Below are 15,619 nucleotides of genomic sequence, written 5' to 3'. Positions count from 1 at the left end.
GATGCAAACTTTACACTTCCAATTAGATGAAATACTTAACGTCATGATATTAGGCAAACAAGGAATAATGAGTCCACAAATACTTGACCCCAATGAATTCATAGAAAATTACGCCAAGGCAATAGGTAGCCAGATGTACAACACCGCGATTTCTGCCAAAACCGAACATTTTCAATTCACACTCGACATTAGTGATCATAAAATCTTCACAATAGATGACAAAATATTTTTCAAAATCATAGTCCCTTTAGTCTCTAACACAGAATGGAACATATTACAAGTATATCCTATCCCGAGTAAGAGAAATGGAGTATTTTTGGCTCCAGTAGTCGAACATCAGATATATTTAACTTCAGGTCTTTCATTTATAAACGCTGATATCGAGTATTTCAACCAACTTTGTAAGAATCGAGCCGGAACCACAACCATGCAAACAAACACTACCAATCCATGACAGAAATTCAAGAACCGATTGTCGCAGCGAAATAATAAATTTCAAACCACACATTAAACATTGTCAAATAACTGTACTTAAGATTGAAGACATTAGCTTTATACCGCTCAAAACTAGCAACGGTTACATTGCGATACCAGCAAATCCGATAGAAATAGACACAATTTGCCAAACGAAGCATACCTTACAAAAACTTGACAAGCCTTCCATCATAAGAGCTAACACTTCTTGCGATATATTGTACAAAGACGAGAAAGAGAAGAGAAATTTTAATGTTACGATTCCATCATTTATGATATATAATATTAATGCATTCTGCAGAAAATACGTAAAATGTATTTGGAATACTTCTTTTCCTCGAGACTGTTAATTCTTTGCAGATGTAAGCTGATTTGACAGAAATTGGTCTTGTAGTTTTGCTTCCATCGGTATATGTTATATGTAAGTCATCATTTAATAAAAAATTGCACATTTTGTGCATGTTTCCAATTTCAATATTTATACGAATCGAGGTAATGACAGTGTTATGATCAGAAAAATAGATATTGAAGTGATTACGAGTGTGTAATATTCCCTTTATTGATACATTCTTTCATGAGCCTTCTCTTTAAGTTCACTTTCCTTATTTCTAGATGGTTAAAAGTGTTTTGCTGTACGATTAATTTTCGTAGTAGTGTTAGAGGGCTTTGGTCAGGAGGCTATTACACAAATATGTAGTACGATCCCTGATAAGTGAAAGTTTTGTCTTTAACAGAATGTTTGTTGGTGCACTGATACGATCATTAAGAACAGCGCTTATTGTTGAATGTTGTATCTTTTTTCAACTTCTTAATGTTATTAATATGATGATGAGAATGGAAAGTAATTGGAAAGATATATTACGGTTAGCCATAATTTTTCATCGGCGGAGCTAATCTCTTCAAGTGCATTAAACTTCCTATCCGCCTTTTCCGGTTTTTGATTATACGTGTCATTCCCAGATTAGCAAAAATAAACCAACGTAGGGGCCCAGCTAGATATTTTCTACTTTTTCAGTAAGTTGGTGTAATCTGTTTTTGGTGTTTCTGTCTTTGCGTAGGTGATATTTATTTTTGATCTTCACAAAGGCTTTTGTAAGAGCAGTGTATTCGTTAGTAACAATGATACAATTTAGTCGAACGTAGTTTGTCAAAATTCTGTTTTGGCTCCTCGTTGCTTCGACATAAGGATGATCTCTGCTTTCTGTAGCAGTTTCAAACTTAGTATCAGAGAACATCTGGTCTTCGCTATCAAGATTGTCTGCGGAGATCTCAGAGGATACAGATAAGAGTCTTTTGTTGCAACGTGCTCCAGTTGTCCGGTTGTCGCAGGTTCCGAAAAACCACGGGAGTGTTTGTGACGCCGTTTGTCGTTAATATTATTGTTACTGTTATTGTTAATGACGGAGTTGGAGGCTGAAACATTGTCATATGAAGCAATAAAATTGTCGACAGCTATATCTTGAGACCTGTTGTTAGTAGTACATTATCTTGCTACATGATTTTTCTTTTACGAAGAGAACTTTGTCCGTAGATGTCAACGTGTATACGATACTGTATGTATTGTATACACGTTTGTATTGTATGCATGTATGTAAAAATTCTGGGATTTTTTATACGTCTCCTAGATTGACATATATCGCATGGCTTAAAACTTAACGCTCTAACAGCCGCATATTTCGCCATTACGGCCAATCGCGAACGCTTTTCACTCAGTCTATTATCGCATAATTACCATCATGATTGAATTAATTATTGAATTAATTATCATCGTTACTGAATCTTTATCATGATATTTTTATTTATTTTATACACTTACGCGTTATAGGAATAAAGAAATCGGGGTTACAATCATTTGCTGACCAATCACTTTCCCTGGATCATTAGACTCACAAAGTGCCGGTCTTTTCAGTGCATTTATAGATCGTTTCGCATGATTAAATTAAAAAGAAAAAAGAAAGAATAATTTCACGTTGTTACGATCGTTCGCGGAGAGACGCGGTCGCGAGGAAAACGCATCAGCGAGAGGTGTAACTTCTCGCTACGATTCGGTGAATCGACGCCGCGAAGTTGTCGTTCCCCTGTTTCGGTTAAGATAACAGAGGTGGTTAAATGAATATGACACAGCAGTAAGTAATATTTCACCGTTTATTCCAACAACTTATAACGAAGACAGTTACGCTGGTGCGTATGTACGAGATGAATAAGTGACTGATCTGCGGGTGTGTATCTTCCGGTGGAAGGATGTTGACCGTTCGAAGGATGTAAAATCAGTACTGTCTTGGGAGACGATGCTGTCTCGGAGGAAAGCTAAGGATAGGTGTGTCTAGCGCACGGGACCATCGGATTTGTTGGTGCCGATGTTATTTAGGAGATTGAGGAAATAGGCTTCGTTTTTAATTGGTTAAACGGAGGGTCTTAACCGCCCTCGAGAGAAAGTGGTTAGTGGGAGGACAGTTGCAGCGTACGTGAGAAAAACTAACTTTCCTTAGTTAAGCCGTGGTAGACAATAGTCTTTGGAAATTCTTCGGAAACAGACGTTTGTTTGGTTTGAAGGACCTTTTGTAGGAAATCTATGAGATTTATGGAAGGTACTTGAAACTATGGAGGCTACGCTGCGTGTATCCGAAGACATCTGGTTGCCATATTGCCCGCGGTGTGTGGCCTCGGCTAGGTAGAGTGTTACGCGACGTAACATCCTCCCCCCGTTGAGAGGGCACCGATCAAGTGATATGGTGTGCTGTTGTCAGGTGGACCTCTTATCAGACTTCGGGCTGTTGATTGGTTCGGAGTCGTATGGAGTCGTTCTGCTCGGTAGTGGTACCATCCGCTTGATGCTCCGTTCGAGGGTACTCGTCGCTGTTCGAACGATAGCCGTGCGTATGATGCCGTCCGCCCCGGGTTGGGCCTTGATGATCCTGCCCAATGGCCATTGCATCGGGGGGACGATGGTGCCTTCTCGTATGTCGTGACTGCCCTTGCTCCATTTGTTCCGGATGTGTAGCTCGTTGGGATACTCTCGATGCCACCGGCGCCAGAAATGTTGTTTGAGTTTCTGAATATGCTGCCAGCAGGAGAGACGGTTGGATGGCGTGTCCCTGAAATCTCGTTCTCGGAAACTTGTTAGTGAATCTCCGATGAGAAAATGACCGGGAGTGAGAACGAGGAGATCGTTTGGGTCTGAAGATATTGGCGTCAGCGGACGGGAGTTGAGGATAGACTCGATTTCGATGATGAGGGTGTTAAGGTTTTCGAAGGTCAAGAGCTTGTTACCGACGACACGTCTGAGATGTCGTTTGAAAGACTTCACTGCAGCCTCCCATAACCCACCGAAGTGAGGAGAGTTGGGAGGGATGAAGTGCCATTCGATCCGTCGGTCGGCTAAAAAGGACTGGACCTGTGCCTTGTGATCGTCGGATTGCAGGAGATTTCGGAGCTCTCGTAATTCGTTGTTGGCACCAACGAAGTTGGTACCGTTGTCGGAGTAGATTGTCACACAGAATCCGCGGCGAGCGATGAATCTTCGCAGAGCGGCAATGAAGGCCTCGCTAGTGAGATCGCTGACCAACTCGATGTGGACTGCTTTGACTGCAAGACACACAAAGATTGCTACGTATACCTTGATTTTGCGTCGGTTGCGATCCTTTCGTTCCTTGATGTAAAACGGTCCGCAGTAGTCGATTCCGCCGTTGGTAAATGGCCGAGACTCTGTTATCCGTGCAGCTGGAAGGTCGCCCATTATGTAATCCACTGGAGGGGGGTTGGCTCTGCAGCAACGGACGCACTTCTTCAGCGTGCTCCAAACTTGACTGCGGCCGTCGATAGGCCAATAAGATCTCCTTAGGGCGTATAAAGTAGCTTGAGTTCCGGTGTGGAGATTTAGGAGGTGTTCATGCTCGATTATGAGCGCGGTAACTGAGGATTTGGGTAGAATTATTGGGTGCTTCTGGTTGAAAGGCATTGGTGAATGACTGAGTCGGCCTCCGACGCGCAGCATCCCGTCCTTGTCCAGAAATGGATAGAGTCTTTGGAGTTTCCCTTTCACTGCCGAATTTCTGTCTGTCTGGAGAGCACGGATTTCGTCTGAAAAATAACAAGCTTGCAATAGTTTGATTAATCTGCTGTGTGCATTGGCCAACTCGTGCATGGTCAGAGGTTTGCCTCGATCCCGGATTTGTCTCCATCGAAGGCACCGAGCGGCAATTCTTATAAGCTTGGGCCAAGAGAAGAATCTCCCCAGTATGCTGTGGTCCGCCGGAGTCGCGGACAGACAGGTTGCCCTTTTCTGCTCCGGTGTTTCGTTTAACGGTACTGGGTTCCACGTTGGCCAGTATTCTTCAGGTTGTTGAAGCCACTCTGGTCCATGTTGCCAAATGATTGTTTTCAGGAAGTCTTCGGGTAGTTGGCCTCGAGATATGAGATCTGCCGGGTTATCGGTAGTGGGGATGTGACGTCAATCTGAGGCGTGAGTCTTCCTTTGAATTTCTGTCACACTGTTAGCGACGAAGGTTTTTAGCGTGTGGGGTGACGTGTTGATCCAACGTAGAACGATTGTGGAGTCAGTCCAATAAACGGTCCGAGCAACGTTGCTTGGCAAGGCTTGGAGGACCGTGGTGGCTAGTGACGCGAGAAGGAGTGCTCCACTCAGTTCCAGCCTTGGAATGGTTAGTGATTTGAGCGGAGCTACCTTCGACTTCGCAGTGAGGAGACGCGCACAGACATGACCATCCAGGGTGATGGTGCGAAGGTAAACGCATGCTCCATATTCCCTGTCGCTGGCGTCACAGAACCCGTGTAACTCAATTTCCGCTGCGGGACTGATTATCGTTTTGCGTGGAAACTCCACGTTATTCAATAATGGCAGCTGTGCGTAATATTTGCTCCATTCCGTGTGCACGTCAGCCGGTAAGGATTCGTCCCAATCAATTTTTAGCATCCAGAGTCGCTGGAGCAACATCTTAGCTCGAACAATTACTGGTGCCAGCAATCCGAGAGGGTCGTAGATCTTGGCGATTTCGGAGCTGATTGTTCTCTTCGTAATTCGAGAGTCGGCATTATTGATTTTGACGGAGTATAGGATCGAATCGTCGAAGGAATTCCAAACAACACCCAGTGTCTTGAAGGTTTGCGATTCGCCTAGTAGCAGCTTATCGTTTATGTCCTTCTCGGGAAGTCCTCGTAGCAGTTCCCGGTCGTTCGATGCCCATTTCCGAATGTTTAAGCCGGCTAGCTTGAGCAGTTCTGTGAGCTCCGTTCTCAATGATCGTGCTTCGACCCTTGTATCGACTCCTGTGAGAACATCGTCGACGTAAAAGTCTCGCTGTAAGCTCGTGGATATCGATGCCCCTCGTCGTCCGCCAGTTGCTTGAGGCAGCAGATGGCTAGATACGGGGCCGCTGAGAGCCCGAATGTCACTGTGTTGAGTTGATAAGTGTCGACTTCTCCATCAGCATTGCGCCACAAAATTTGTTGAAATTTCCGATCCTCCGGGCGCACAAGAAATTGGCGATACATTTTTTCGACATCGCCTGTAATGACGTATTGATGAGATTGAAATCTTAGAAGGATGAAAAATAAATCATCTTGTAGTTTCGGTCCCGTATGAAGTACGTCGTTTAATGAAACTCCGGTGGTGGTTGGGGCCGATCCGTCAAACACGACTCGGAGTTTCGTGGTTTGGCTGGATTCCTTGATCACGCCATGATGTGGCAGAAAATATCCGTCGTCCGTGCAGTGGCCCGTGGTAACTTTCGTCATGTGCCCTAATGCCAAGTATTCCTGTATTACGGCGTGATAGTCGGCTTCGAAACGCTTATCTCGTTGGAACCGACGGCAGAGAGATGTTAGTCGCTTCATCGCCATGGCTCTGGAGGATCCAAGCGAGGGAGTTGTCTCGTTGAAGGGGAGAGCGACCATGTATCGCCCTTCGTGGGTGCGTTGAACGTGATTCCGGAAATGTTCCTCGCACTGTCGTTCCGCTTCTGAAGTGTGCGCAGTGGTCGGTCCTTCGTCGATTTCCCAAAAACGGGCGAGATCCGCCTGCAAGGCCGTCGTGGACGCGTGAAATGCGTGTGCGGGTGGTTGCGAGGCTGGGCTTCCCCCGATGACCCATCCGAACCGCGTTTTTTGCAGACGCAAGTCGGTCCCGTTCGCTTGACTGATATCAAGTTGGCCGACACACAGTGACGCTAGTGTTGGCCCGGCGCTCAATAGCACGTCGATCGGAGCAGGTCTGTGGAATCTTGGATCGGCTAGTCGTAGATTTCTGGGTATCTGTATCGTTGACTGATCCACGGGTTGATCTGGGATCGAAGTCGATATGGTCGGTATGATGAGAAAAATCCAGATGCGTTCGTATGTGCCGTCAACGAAGGTGATCGTGGCCGTGATGTAACGTTTCGAGGTCGTGGACAATGTGTTGAGTGTTCCGATTGGGACCGAACATTTCCGTTGGTTGAGTCTTAACGAATTGGCGAGTTTCTCGGTGATGAAGTTCATGCTAGCGCCGGTATCTAGCAGAGCTCTACAGCGGAACGGTTGAGTTCTATTGTCCAGTATGTTGACCTGTGCAGTGACTAACAAATCGTGGTGGAGTGATCCGGAAGGAGGCGAGGTCAATGAGTCTGTTTTCGGTGGTTCGGTCCCTAGCAAAGCCGTTTGAGGACGTCAGGGTTCCCCTAGTTGTTTAGGACTGCGGGAGGTATTTGATCCCGATGCCGTCGTTCGCGATGACCGAGATACACGTTTTGGGGATGTTCGCGGAGACGTTCGGGGAGACGTTCGGGGAGACGTTCGTGGAGACGCGGATGCCCGTCTCGATCGGTGTGACGACCGCGGAATCGGTGAACTAGGCGGAGATCGACCGTTGGATGACCGGTCGCTCGACGATCGACCGCTCGGTGTTCGGCTCACACGTGTCCGTAATCTACTGTGACCATGCTCTTGATGTAAGTAAGTGTGGTGTCGCTGTCTACAGATGCGACATGACCCGGCGGAGCATTGATTGAGAGCGTATCCCTTGCCTAAACAATTCGTACAGAGCGACGCCCGTTTGGCAGTGTCGAGACGCTCTTTGGGCGATTTCGCTTTGAAGACGTCGCAATTCCGTAGTTCGTGTTGTCTTCGACAGTCCGGACATACCGGCGTCTCGAGTGTCATGGTGAATGCATGACTTCGCGGCGCGCTCGGTCGCTGACGGTTGGGTGGTTCGGAGGCCCTTTTCGTCGCGGTAACTGCTGAACTTGTTCTATCGCCGTTTGTCCGTGTTTGCAAGAAGTCTATTAAGTGCGTGTATGACGGCAATTTCTTGTCTGGTAAGGTGCATTGCCATTTGCGAATGATGGCTGGGGGTAACTTCCATGTAAGTAATTTGAGAAGAACGGTGTTTGATGTGATTGGGTCACCGAGGTTCTCTAATGCTTGGATATTTATCTTGACCGTCTCGAGAAAGTCGTCTATGGCTTCGGGTGTCTCTTTAACTATTTTCGGATAGTCGAAAAGCAAGTCGAGGTGGCGCATGCAGATTTGACGGTGGCAGTCGAATTTTTCCTTAAGCACGTCGACGGCGATTGCATAGTTTGACTCGGTGAGGGCTAACGATTGTATACTTCGCGCGGCCTTTAAGGTCAAAGAGGATCGTAGGTAGTGAAATTTCTGCACGGATGTAAGTCGCTTGCTTCGATCGATAGTGGATAAGAAGGAGTCGTAAAAGGAGTGCCAATTTCCGATGACACCGTCAAAAGTAGGCAAGTGAATTTCCGGCAGTTTAACTGATGTCGGCTCGGCGACATTAGACGACTCGGAGCCTTGTGATTTCGACGACGATGCTGGTGTATCATCCATGAGGGTGTGTATTCGGACTACAAGATCGTCATATGTGTCGGTTACTTCGGAAACGCGCGCGTCGTCTATCTCGCCTAAATCTTCTAATTCCTCTTGTAACAATCGATATTGTTTCCACGCGTCGTCGAGTAGTATCATATAGGCCGTTAATCGGGCCTTAATCGGTTGTGTAGATTTTTCGTATTCATCGAGTCGTTTCGATACAGAGGTAAATCGACCGATTTGAAAGCCTCGTCTCCGATGCAAGGAGGTAATTTTCTCTGCGTTCTCCATAGGTATCGCAGTTTGAGAGGAAAATGCAATGAGCGAGCTTACCTTGTGGTTGTGAGTTTGAATGTTACTCGTCACCGTGTGTGTTTCGTTTGATGTGTAAGACGTGTTCTTACTGAAGTCGACCCTCCAGTTGTTGGCGTGAGGCTGCGGGATTATGTTGGATTCACGTGGCACTGTATGATAGTGGGTGGCACTGGTATGCACTTTTCACTTGAGGCGTCATACGGCTTTGAGGATCGAATGATTCGACCGGTTACGTGTCCACACTTTTCACTTGTCACTGAATCCGGCTCGAAGGACCAAATGTTTCGACCGGATGGGTGACAAAACTATCCACTGCCACTGATGATCCGGCTCGAAAGGCCAAATGTTACGACCGTTCGCGGAGAGACGCGGTCGCGAGGAAAACGCGTCAGCGAGAGGCGTAACAAAGTTCCGTCCATTTGTCTCTCGTTACTTTTCAAGTGCACGCGTACCTACATGACGGAACTTCACAGTCCATTGCCTGGGAAACGAAGCCAGACAAAATGTTACAGATCTGGATGCATGTATAAAGATACCGTTTATTCTCGTACATATTTCTGTGTTTTTTTAAATATTTTTCTATTCGACAATATCAAATAACAAAACCGATTGCTTCAGTCAACGCACATACCGCGCTTAATGCACTCGTTCTCGTCAAAAGTAAATTACCGAAGCGTCCTGTTTTGCGACCAAGTTTTCAGGACAGAAAAAATAAAAAAAAAACAAAATCATATAAAAGCTCCGCTCCCCAGTGGCTTAAACCCAAAAATTGTATTAAACACAAAACATGTAAAGCGCCGACACATAATATAGTATGGCTACGTCGTACCGCCGCGTATCGGTACCTTTGCTTAACACATTATTACCAAAATTCACAGTTTATTGTGAATACCAAAATGTATTTGAAATTGTATCTTGGGTTAAATAAACATCATTAAATGCACTCGTTCTCGTCCGATCACGAAAGTTTAAGCAACGCTGGGCGCGGATAGTACTTAGACGGGTGACCGCTTGAGAACCCCGTGTGGTGTTGCCCTTTTTTGCTTTTCCAATCTTTTTTACTTTTCTGAATAATCTATGATCGTATCCAGGGAAGGAGAAATATATTTTTAGCATTACACGACTGTCACCATACGTTGTATCATTCTTTCATACACGTACAAAGAAACTGGCACACGTTTTAAAACTGAAAGGAATAACGTCTCGTGGTATGCAGAAATTTTATGATGCCAGATTAATATCAAAAGTTATTATTTTACATTTTCGACTTACTTTTGTACGAGGAATCACATCCTTTTGGCTTGCACCACGATTTTCGGTATACCCTGTATGTACTATCGTATGTATGTACTTATACAGCACAAGAAAAATAGAATATTAATCCGTAGTGTAGTATCGTGCACAAAAAGGCCAAAGAGATATCGAGTAAACCATAAACAATGCCGCGAGAGCCGAGGCGTCGTCGGGTCCATCAATGTGTCGTCGGTCCTTCAATTGAATAGTTTCGTAGAAAAGGCCTACATGACCTTGGCCACGAGTGTTTACGGAACACGTGCGTGGTGGGCCTAAGAAAAGACAAAGGGATGCTAGGACAGTCAGTGTCAGTGGAGAAGTCAGAGAGTGTGAATCGAGAAGTCAGAAAATGCGAGTTGCGTTGTCGATATAGTGTTGCTAGCGTTGTGTGAGAGTGTCGTCCGCGTGAGAGAGAGAAAGAGCGTTGGATCTGTTGTGACGAGAGTTGCGAGTTAACTATTGAGTTGTCTAGAACCATCGTTCTTCTGTTTAATCAACATGTGTACAATCCATTTATTGTAAATAAATCATCAATAATAATAATATTTTATTCCCGATACTACAGTAGGGTTGCTGGAAAAGTGCTTGCAACAGAGGTGTACCCAGAACACGAATGTAATTTAAAGAGTTCACATAAACACATATTCAATGTGATCGTGTTCTTAAATATTTGTGTAAGATCAGTTTTGAAAATTAGTTGAAAGAATGAACAACCATTACACTGAAATCTAGTTTGTTTTTAGGAGACAGATTTGTTATTAGTTTGAGGTTTTAAACGTGCAAATTTGTTAGCCCGTAAGTATTTCACGCATGATCTTTTAATTGCACGTTGTTAATCTCTTAGGTACGATGCGCCACTATAGTGGCTTTCGCGGATGTCATCTTATATTACGACGCGCCACTATAGTGGCTCACTCTACTGACTCATTCGCTCACCGTTTCAACAAAATGGTCTTTTTCATTTGTCTTACTTCACGCAATATTTTATAACAGTGTTAACAATATACAGATAGAATATATAGTCTTTGTTTTTGATACGCCAGTGTTTTGCTTTTGTTAAAATAAATATACCATTATTAGATGCTCTTTTTAACATGCCGACCCGTATCCTTATAATTTTTTAGAATCTTCAATCTCAAAATGTCGCTTCAAAATGGAAAACGAAGAGCAATTTGGAAAACACTATCGCGCTATGAGTGTGAAAATCGTGACGTGGGTCTATGTGTCGTACCGTGCTTTAAAATATGTCACACACAGTTGTATTATTAATTATTAGAGTGAATTATGAAACTTAAAGTATATGCATCATATTTTCAAGAAAAATTGTAGTTTAGTTATTAAAAACTTGATACCAATGTGCTTGCGCAGAGAACACTACCCGTCACATATTGCAGTGGCGTATCGTTTACACGTAATTCGCGTCAAACTCTGCCGTAGAGAGAAACAGCTGCGCGCAAAATTCAGCCCTACCTAAGAGGTTAAACGTCGTCTATCACCTCCACATAGTACAGCTGATGTAAGGTATCTTCCAAGATGTTAATTCTCAATACCGTCTGCCATTGTTTTCTTTCCTGTACTGTTTATATTATGTACATTTTGTGTTTATTATTTTGTTATACTTTCGAAGAATAATTTGAAACTGGAATTTATCAAGTAACTCTTTTACGAAACTTATGCTGCATCTTCAAATAACGGTTTACGCATCAAGTTTATTCGCGTCAGTGTTGCTTAACATTTATGAAGTAACTTGTTTGAACAATTTTGTAGGCGTTACGTAATAAGAAATTAACCTAATTTTCTTATTTGATATTTTATGCTTCCACCTACTTCGTCAAAAATATCCTAGGCGCTTTAAACCAAGCAATATAAACTTTCTCAGGAAAAGAGAATATGTGTATACTTCGCCGACTTCGTCTGTATACCTGAAGATGGATGCCGGCTTCATCAAAATTAGAGCAGGTATAAACTTTAAAGGACATTATAAAAATGATCAATGTTGTTCCAAGAGACGACGAGGAATGAATTTTATAATGTAGAATCTGCATCGGCGATGAAAATTTACGTAGGAGAACGTTGGGGGAATGGCGTACTATTTCTTAAATACATTATTTTTTTTATGTGTCAAGGATGGAGATTTGACAGTTATTGCATGTGATTCTATAAGTTTTTAGCAATGTAATGCATAGACGATGCGACGAGAAAGATCGATTGTTATTTTAAAAATTCTGGTTATTGGAAGAATAATCAAAATGTTAGTTTCCTCACTCGTAGTATAATAAATAATTTTACTGTAGAGTTTAAATTTTAAGAAAATAAAAAATAGTCTACACTGGATAATGCATACATTAATGTTACTTAATTTAAGATTCTTTTCACTTTTCTCACAGAAACGAATCGTGCAATTGTCCAGGAGGGAAATCCGAAACGTATTACAGCGTAATGTTGCGTAAGATAGCTGACGAGTAAAAAGTTATAATCATATTACGTTTATCGTGTAACAAGTTCAGCTTGCAAGCGTACTTTCGAAAGGACGATGATGGTGATACTAAGTCATACTTGTCATCTTGGCAAGATTGCGCGGTGTGTGGTTTGCTTTTCAGTCGTCACTTTCGCAGCACCGGTGCATTCACAATAGACGCGACGATCTCGAGCACTGGAGATGCAGTTACTATGTTGAGAGTGTAATTATGGATGGCAGTGGAGGAAACCTAGAGGGTTATTGCAACCTAGCTAGTGCAGTTTGCTGCTGTGTGTGTTAACTTACGTGTGCGGTAGCTACCACACCATTCACCGACAGTTTACGAGCTACGCATATCGCACTAGTTCGTCGTCAATTTTTGCAACTACTTTCTTATAATATTGTTTCTAACGTTACGTCGATTATACGATATCCGATTGTTTTTCAATTATATGGAACGTTATACTAACAATGAGATTTATTCAAATATGTATATACAGCATTGAAATATAAGTAACATGGATGATATTGCAACTAATTGTACATGATGTAATATGATATGTGTGATTGCAATCATTTCCATAAAATGTTATCAAAATAATAAGTAAATATATATATTATGTAATTACATTAATAGTAAACCAACGGACACGTCTGTGTTCACGGTTACATATATTTACGCATAGTAAGTGCATACGTTACGCATAGTAGTAATATATTTTTGTTAATAATTTTTGAAGAAATAACGAACGACGGCTAACAACTGCACGTCAAAACTCTATGCCAAAATCAAAATCATCGAAACTGGCCTCCCCTTTACCAATATTTACCATAAAATGTATTGGCAAATTTAAGCAAATATGACTTAAAACTAATTGCAGTTTGGTTTAAATCTAATCCAAACTCAAACAAAAAATGGTATTGAAGTAATAAATGTATACAGTAAGAAGCAAGCAGAAAACTATAACTAAATAAATATGTTGTCCTTTTTTAATGTGACAAATTAATATGCATGTTATTTCATTTTAAAGCAATAGGAACGTAAATTTATCAACACGGAGGCAGTGGTGCAATTTTTAATCCGCGTTATAGGGGGTCACACTGTATATTATTTATTAAATTAATAGTGAACCAATATATAAAATTATGTTTGGAAAAAATATACATTCTCATTACAAACATAATTTGCTTCAGTATTTTGTTTAGCTCTCAGAATTTTTATCATACGAAATATGAATCTTTAAAGTTCTGCAAAGTAAGTCTTAAAATATATAGTCCCTGTAATGATTTCCTTTTAAGCCTATAATCTATTCAACAATGACAAATTACACTGAATTAAATATTGTTGCGAGAATTAGTTCAAGAACAATTAGCATTAAAATTGGAATAAATTGAGTACACAGTTGTTACGTCGCGTAACGCTCTACCTAGCCGAGGCCACACACCGCGGGCAATATGGCAACCAGATGTCTTCGGATACACGCAGCGTATCCTCCTTAGTTTCAAGTACCTTCCATAAATCTCATAGATTTCCTAGAAAAGGTCCTTCAAACAAAACAAACATCTGGTTCGGAGGAATTTCTAGAGACTATTGTCTACCACGGCGAAAAAGGGAAAGTTAGTTTTCTCACGTACGCTGCAACTTTCCTCCCACTAACCATTTTCTCTCGAGGGCGGTTAAGACCCTTCGTTTAACCAATTAAGAACGAAGCCTATTCCCTCACTCTCCTGACTAAAATCGTCGCCAACAAATCCGATGGTCCCGTGCGCCAGACACACCTATCCTTAGCTTTCCTCCGACACATCATCGTCTCCCAAGACAGTACTGATTTTACATCCTTCGAACGGTCAACATCCTTCCACCGGGTATACATACCCGCAGATCAGTCACTCACTAATCTCGCACATACGCATCAGCGTAACTGTATTCGTTATAAGTTGTTGGAATAAACGGTGAAATATAACTTACTACTGTATCATATTCATTTAACCACCTCTGTTATCTTAATCGAAACAGGGGAACGACTACTTCGCGGCGTCGATTCACCGAATCGTAGCGAGAATTTACGTTTCTGGCTGACGCGTTTTCCTCGCGACCGCGTCTCTCCGCGAACGGTCGTAACACAGTAAAGACATAATGAAATGGCATTTCCATGATAAAGAAATCACACGCTACTAATATATTAACGGTTTCATTCAAATTCGCAATTTACACCAAGCAATTAACTATTTTATTAAAAATGAAAGATAACCTAAAATTTGCATGTAGTAATGAGAAGTGGATAATCATTTTCGAAATTGCTGCGCAGATAAAGAGTGTAAACGAGAGAAAGAAAACAACTGAATTTTTCTCAGGTAAATGAGACAATAGATTAATCGCATAATAAAATTTGTAAGGAGGGAGAGGGAGGAACAAATTCCTCCACTCCTCATTTCTTGAAAATAGATTGGCATATTAAAGATATAATTGGTATATTTAACTAGGCTTATATTTGTTTGAATTCTTTTTAGATAAGTATTGTCACTAACGACGTGGCAACGCCATTCTTTACCATAAAATTGTATTTCCAGTTCATTTTCTTGATCAGTTTGCGGCTTAAAAACAAATTAATTCTCTAAATTCATTTACATTTCTGGCTTTCTACATATATATACATTTCTTTTCTACATATATTTTAATTACAAGTTGACGACACAGAGTGTGTTACTTTTTCTATTTAATCTGTAGGACTGTAACTTACAATTAGTAGGTTGGAAAGGGCTGTAAGAAGGAAGGAAAAAAGTATTTCGTCCGGGACCTACTGGAAGACATCAGTAAGGCTATTTGTCTATTTAGAGAATTTTGTTATCTTTTATGTTGATCTTTTAAGATCCAATCTTCAGATAGTTTTCCATAGTGAACGTCGCAACCTGTTTATATAATCGTGCTTTAGATATCAGGATTGAAAAGGTCATATTGAAAATTGTATTTATGGGAACAAGTAGATGGGACGACCGCCTGTGGGAAAGTGTCATAGACTTCAGGTGGCAGAGTAGGGAGTGTACCTAAATCTCACTTTAGACGAGAAGACTAACTTTCAGTTCCCTGATGAGTTATGCACTGCTGAAAATTGAAGTTTATACAGGTATTTTCATTTATCGTTACGGAAGTGTTACTATTCAATCTATTTATCTTCTCTCAACTGAAATTAATTTCAAGACAACTTTGTATAGTCACTAAGGTAACAGGATGCTAAGCGAAGAAAATTGTAGTTCGAA

The 15,619-nt window shown here is 41.9% G+C and overlaps 1 protein-coding gene across 1 annotated transcript; it reads right to left on the bottom strand.

Annotated features, from left to right (window-relative positions):
* Positions 1-3,217: 3,217 nt before the first annotated feature.
* On the bottom strand, positions 3,218-8,451 carry LOC117240502. Its single transcript, XM_033506519.1, has 4 exons — positions 7,401-8,451; positions 5,984-7,115; positions 4,966-5,909; positions 3,218-4,893 (listed from the first exon to the last, which is right to left on the bottom strand). Exons 1-4 carry the CDS (start codon positions 8,449-8,451, stop codon positions 3,218-3,220), a joined length of 4,803 nt encoding a protein of 1,600 aa, XP_033362410.1.
* Positions 8,452-15,619: the final 7,168 nt, after the last annotated feature.

This window comes from Bombus vosnesenskii, unplaced genomic scaffold, assembly GCF_011952255.1.
Source record: "Bombus vosnesenskii isolate JDL3184/JDL3185 unplaced genomic scaffold, Bvos_JDL3184-5_v1.1 scf7180000014716, whole genome shotgun sequence".
Classification (NCBI taxonomy): Eukaryota; Metazoa; Arthropoda; class Insecta; order Hymenoptera; family Apidae; genus Bombus; species Bombus vosnesenskii.
Note: the sequence above shows the minus strand (reverse complement) of the source record. Positions and strands in the feature narration are given on the sequence as shown.